Below are 5,740 nucleotides of genomic sequence, written 5' to 3'. Positions count from 1 at the left end.
CTCTTTCTGTAGCCTTTCTACTGCTACTCATTGGCTCCTTCTTATTGCTGTCTTTCAGTCACACTCTTGATCTTCTGGTGGGAAAGATCTACACCGAGCCTTCTCGGACAAGGGCAAAAAATCTCGGAGGGCCCGTGAGCAAGTCGCGCACGTTAAAGATCCCTAGGTGGTCTAAAATAGATAAGAGTAGGCTTTGGCCACCACCCTGGCAAATTCAAAATGTCCTACCAACTGAAAAAGTTTAATATGTCCCTCGTGCTCATCGTCGTAAAACACTAACCAAAAAAAAAAGAAAAGAAAAAAAAAGAAGAAAAATTCCTTGATATATCTACGGACTCCTTCTGTTAATATTCTATTCATCTGTTTATCAACCCACTGGTCAATTAACTCGACTTTACTTTCATCCAACCATCAAACTTCACTATTTACTTTTTCGCAAAAGAGTTATGGGGACTCTGAGCACCAATTTATCAAAGAATCTACCCATTTAACCATCTACCCGTCTGCACAATTTTCAAACGTATTTCTTTTCCCCCGAAATCCATGCTTTTTATGACTTTCAAATCATTTATTAATTAGATAGATAGATAGATAGATAGATAGATAGATAGATAGATAGATAGATAGATAGTGCAAAAGAGCATAGCAAGGTAAATACATAGCTCTTTTCTTCAAGCCAGGAGTGGTTCATACTACATGTACAAGCATTATAACCATAAATAATAATCTTCATTGACTTTTATGGAGATACCACATTAAGAAGCTCTCCCTCGCAGAAACAGATTTACACAAATTCACAGCCTTGTCAACCTACATGAAGCTATGAGATTAGGAAAAGAAAGATGCTGACGTGGAGAAAAAAATATAACTGGAAAATAATAGTCGAGCAATAACTGATAACTTGGGATTGGATAATCTATGTAATAAAAAGGATCCCATTCGTAAATCAGCAGTTACAGTATACATTGTATTTATATAAACTCGATCCCCTTCTATAACGGAATTCGGTCATAACAGTAAAAGGGATACCAAGTCGGTCCTGATCACTGGAACAAATTGTGAGGCAGCGTGGTGAAATCAGGCGCTCGTCAAAATAACGCAAGGCATTTTTCCTCCAGTTTGGGAATTTTTATCCAATTTTTAATTTTTTGGACTAACTTCTTTTAAGTTCAAATAAAAACACAGTTTCATATGAATTTTACAGAAAAATATTGATTAAAGGCTCCAAATAGGTCAGTTTTCGGTCTTCAAAGATTCTTTAGCTATTGGCCATTTTCTCGCTAATTTCACCACTTTAAACTAGGCGACCTGATACCTTCTTTCAATCGCAAAAATCTTGAGTTCTATTAAAGATAAATGGATATTTATTTCATTCGAAGTAAGGCAAATAAATCATCTTTCAGATGATACCAATAACTTCACATGGCCAAAAATTAACGAGTACTGATTCCACTGTGTCGTGACACTATTGAAAACGTCGATGACCCAGCGGTTAGTGAACTATGAGGCTTCTGAACAAGATGAGGTGACGTCGTTAGGCGGACTCGTACTCATGAGATTGCGGGTTCAGGGGTTCGAGCCTCAGCTCGGACCGACGTTGTGTCCCTGGGAAAGGCACTTTACACGAATTGCTCATTTGGCTAGGTCCTTTTGGAGATGGATGTAAAATTCGGAGGTCCCGCCTCTTAAATCTAATAGTGTTGATAGGGGCGTTAAACTTATACTACTTCACCCTTTTCATATGGAAGAGGTGAAGCAATGTCGATGGCACGGTTTTTGGATAGGTGTTTACTGGAGTGCACCCCGATTAAAATACGGTAACGAAATAATCATCTTACAAATCAGGACACTGACTCCCTTTGCTAGCTAACACGGTCTATAATTTCTCTTCCTTTTTGGGTGTAAAGGGTCATCAACAGTTCATTATGGATGAACTATTACGTATTTATGTTAATCTTAATATTATAAATGTAAATATTGATATTAATATTGATGTAAATATTTATATTGTTGTCAATAGGAATATTATTGTTTTTGTTACTATTATTATTATTATTATTATTATTATTATTATTATTATTATTATTATTATTATTATTATTGTTATTGTTGTTGTTGTTGTTATTATTGTTATTATTATCGCTCTTGTTGTTTTTGTTATTATTATTATTATTATTATTATTATTATTATTTATTTAAAAAAAATTATTATCACTATTATTATTATCATTATTGTTGCTGTTGTTATTATTACTACTTCGGCAATCTGCAATACTGTATCCGCTGTAGTCGTGGTAGTTGTGTGATGTATTGTTTTTTTCAACATGTTACAACTTTAAAATATGATTCAATCAATGCCCTTTTACATACAATGCTACGTTAACCTATTATTGTCCTCGTAGCAGAAAAAGGTGGTATTTTTTTTTCTTCTTTCTGTTATCTTTCTCTTTCGTATGGCGTCTTCTCTTGTCAAACACATTTCGTCCATTGCGTTAAAAGAACCATGAATATTATAGTATACTAATTTAACAGGCAGTATTCCTCTTCAGCCTAGGTTTAGTTTTAGTTTTAGTAGAGGTTTTACGGCGCTCGCAACGGCATAAGGTCATATGAGCGCTAGAAGATTAGAGGTGTTACAAGAGAGTAACAAACATAAAAAAGAAGAACGGGAGATAAGGACGATAGATGTTTGATCGGAAAGAAGGAGCAAACCACACCAGAGCACCCGCCAACCACCCATCCGCCAAGGTTTCTAGTAGCAAAAAAGAGTCTCAAAAGTGACGTAAAACTCCTACCTACCTTCATTATCGTGCAGATGGTCAGCAAGGTCCAGCTCCGTCTGTACGTCCAACGTGGGCATGTCCTGGAGGTCATCCTCGTCTGTCGTCACAGGTTCCAGGCAGGGCGGACTGCTCTCTTTACTATCCATGACCTCTGCCTTCTCCGACTCTCCTGTGGCACAGACCGGAAATGAAAGGATCGTTGAGAGCGGTACAGAGTTTGGGAACTTCTAGGATTAATATTATTATTATTATTATTATTATTATTATTATTGTTATTATTATGAAGATGATTATTATGATGATGATGATGATGATGATGATGATGATAATGATGATGATGATGATGATGATGATGATGATGATGATGATGATGATGATGAAGTAAGAAGATGAATGTTTTATGTCCTCAAAGACCTAAACAGTAGGGGCCTGAGAACTCTACAAGACAACCCACGTTTTAAAAAACCACTCAGAGTGTCCAGGTAGGCCTACAAAAAGATGGAAAATGACTGTGAATAAGTAATCAATCTTTCGCACTCTTATACCTACTGGAAAGAAAAGAAATCAAATGAAGTAATGCTCGATGAAGCCCACGTGGAATGCACACTGTTCAAAACAGTCAAGAAACGACAAATGCAGTTTTTGGGACACCTGAATAGACATAAGGGTTTTGAATATATGACTCTCACTGGCAAAATTGAAGGCAAACGAGGCAGGGGTAGGCCCAGAGCAACATACTTAGGGAACCTAAACAAAAGGGTTGCAGGAAAAGATCAGGGAAACGTATCTTTTTTAAGAGCATCCGAGCAAAGGAATGAATGGAGAACCATGATTGCCGATGTCTGTCGCAGATCTCATACTTGATGATGATGATATTTACTGTCCCAAACTTAATGACCTCGAGAAAACAATTATTAACTTCTCCAAATGTGCTCAGATCTGTACCAAACTTGAACAAAATTATATTTGATCATTTGGAAGCCAAAATCTGTACTTTTATTTGAAATCTTCGGACAAGCAACGCTGCACCAGCCATGCCTTGATGTAACCTAAAAAAAAGGCCTTTTGAGCTAGAAAATAGGCTGCATTCAAGTTCGAAAAGAAGCTTTGGGCCTGTTGTTGCGGGGAGTAGGAGTTAATTCTAGATCTATATCGAGTGCCGCCTTCTGAAAGAAGAATTTAGAGGTGGTATGATCAGTTGAAGGTGAGAGGATGTCAGTCAGAAGGTCATTAAGGGAGGGAGTAAGCATTTACGAAACTGCGAAATGTGAAATCACGCGACCACGCCAAAGAAGTCTGTTCGGGGACGTATCAATGATCTAGGGTCGTCAAAGTCCACAACGCATAGAACCTTAAAGCATGATTTGAAAATGAAACTATATCACATTTTTGTTCACCAAAAATTAACTCCAGATCATGTTTTGGAGAGCAAAAGCAATGAGTGCGAAGGTTTTGAAGTCAAGTGAGATATATATATATATATATATATATATAGATAGATAGAGAGAGAGAGAGAGAGAGAGAGAGAGAGTTCAACGCTCTGTTCGCTTTAGCGACTAGGCTCATCTCTACGGGACTGGGCACGTTAATTCCGGGAATTGTGTGAACTGGGAAACTGAAATACCAGATGATACTAATAAGTTGAATTTAAACATCGAGACAAGGACCTTGTTAGAGCTACCACGCCCCAGCAGTGTCAACACGCTGCATAGTTGTGGTTTTTTTAGGGGGAGGGGGTAAGTGTTTTACAGCTCTCGCAACTGCATAAGGTCATATGAGCGTGCGGGACAAACCAAACATTTTCAGTTTGTAGGAAAATTTGAAAATCGCCAGGGTGGCGGCCGAAGCCAACTCTTATCTATCTTAGACCCACCAAGGGATCTTTAACGTGCACAACTTGCACACGGGACCTCCGGGATTTTTTTCTCTTGTCATAGAAGGCTAGGTGTAGATCTTTCCTATCAGACGATTAGGGGCGTGGCTGAAAGACAGCAATAAGAAGGGGCAAAGGAGTAGCAGCACAGAGGAGGGAGCAAAGTAGGTGAAGGGGTGAGGGCAGAAAGTGGAGACGAAAGCAGACGACAGAACATTGCAAGAGAGCTGGAAAGGAAATGAAAGGAGACAATTTTAGAGAAGAAAATATTTGCGTCGATTCGAAACCGGGACCTTTGAATGAGAGGCAAAAACCGTAATCTCTACTCTAGGCCTCGAGAGCCCCCGCAGCAGAGTTTTAGTGAGAACACGGAAATACATTGCGTGTGATAGGGCCCTTGTGGAGCGTCTTTCGTAAAACTAAAAGTAACAGTTCTAACGCGTCTACCTTTATCACGTAATACATCGTGTATCTGTCAGTACAGATGGTCACTTTATGTTTCTACCGAAGGACTTTGTTGTATATATATGTATATATATTAAGCTGTTTTTATTTTATTCAACTCTTCTAGGAGGTCATCAAATTTGAGACACCCTGAGAAACAGACACAATTCTGGTGTATCATTTTCAGCCCGTGTTGGCTTTCACAGGCAGGTTCAAAGTAGCCCACCTCCTAAATGATGTAAAGTGTGTCGACAGAGGCGTAAAACGCCCACAGTTACCATTACAACTTTTGAGAAATCAGCCAATTGGGCAGTTACGAACAAACCTGGATCCCCCCTCCCCGCGAATTTTAAGTCCGTTTCCGAGACGTCATAGCAGGGCAGATTAAACTGAACTGGCAAATCCTTAAATAACTAAAGATCAAGAATCCTCACCATGATACAAACAGAGCTACCACTACCAGCAGGCTCGGAAAAAAGTGTGAAACTGTATAAGGACCATTCCATGAAAAATGAAAAAGATGAAACATTAAACTGCCTTGACACACGTAACGTGGTTATGAAGACCTGTTGATAATAGTCTAGCGAGGAGAACAGACTTTAAAAAAAAATATTGCTAGAGGCAACCTTCTTCTCACCAA

General features: G+C 38.6%; 1 protein-coding gene across 1 annotated transcript in view; it reads right to left on the bottom strand.

Annotated features, from left to right (window-relative positions):
- Nucleotides 1-2,947, bottom strand: part of LOC101850710 (rhombotin-1) — a 164,122-nt gene extending 161,175 nt beyond the window's left edge. Inside the window, exon 1 of the mRNA XM_005096437.3 lies at nucleotides 2,800-2,947. Within this exon, the coding sequence (XP_005096494.1) occupies nucleotides 2,800-2,929 (130 nt within the window). The 5' untranslated portion in view covers nucleotides 2,930-2,947. The remainder of the gene's footprint in view (nucleotides 1-2,799) is intronic.
- Nucleotides 2,948-5,740: the final 2,793 nt, after the last annotated feature.

This window comes from Aplysia californica, unplaced genomic scaffold (genome assembly GCF_000002075.1).
Source record: "Aplysia californica isolate F4 #8 unplaced genomic scaffold, AplCal3.0 scaffold00129, whole genome shotgun sequence".
NCBI classification, from domain to species: domain Eukaryota; kingdom Metazoa; phylum Mollusca; class Gastropoda; order Aplysiida; family Aplysiidae; genus Aplysia; species Aplysia californica.
This window is presented reverse-complemented; position numbering and strand designations above follow the sequence as displayed.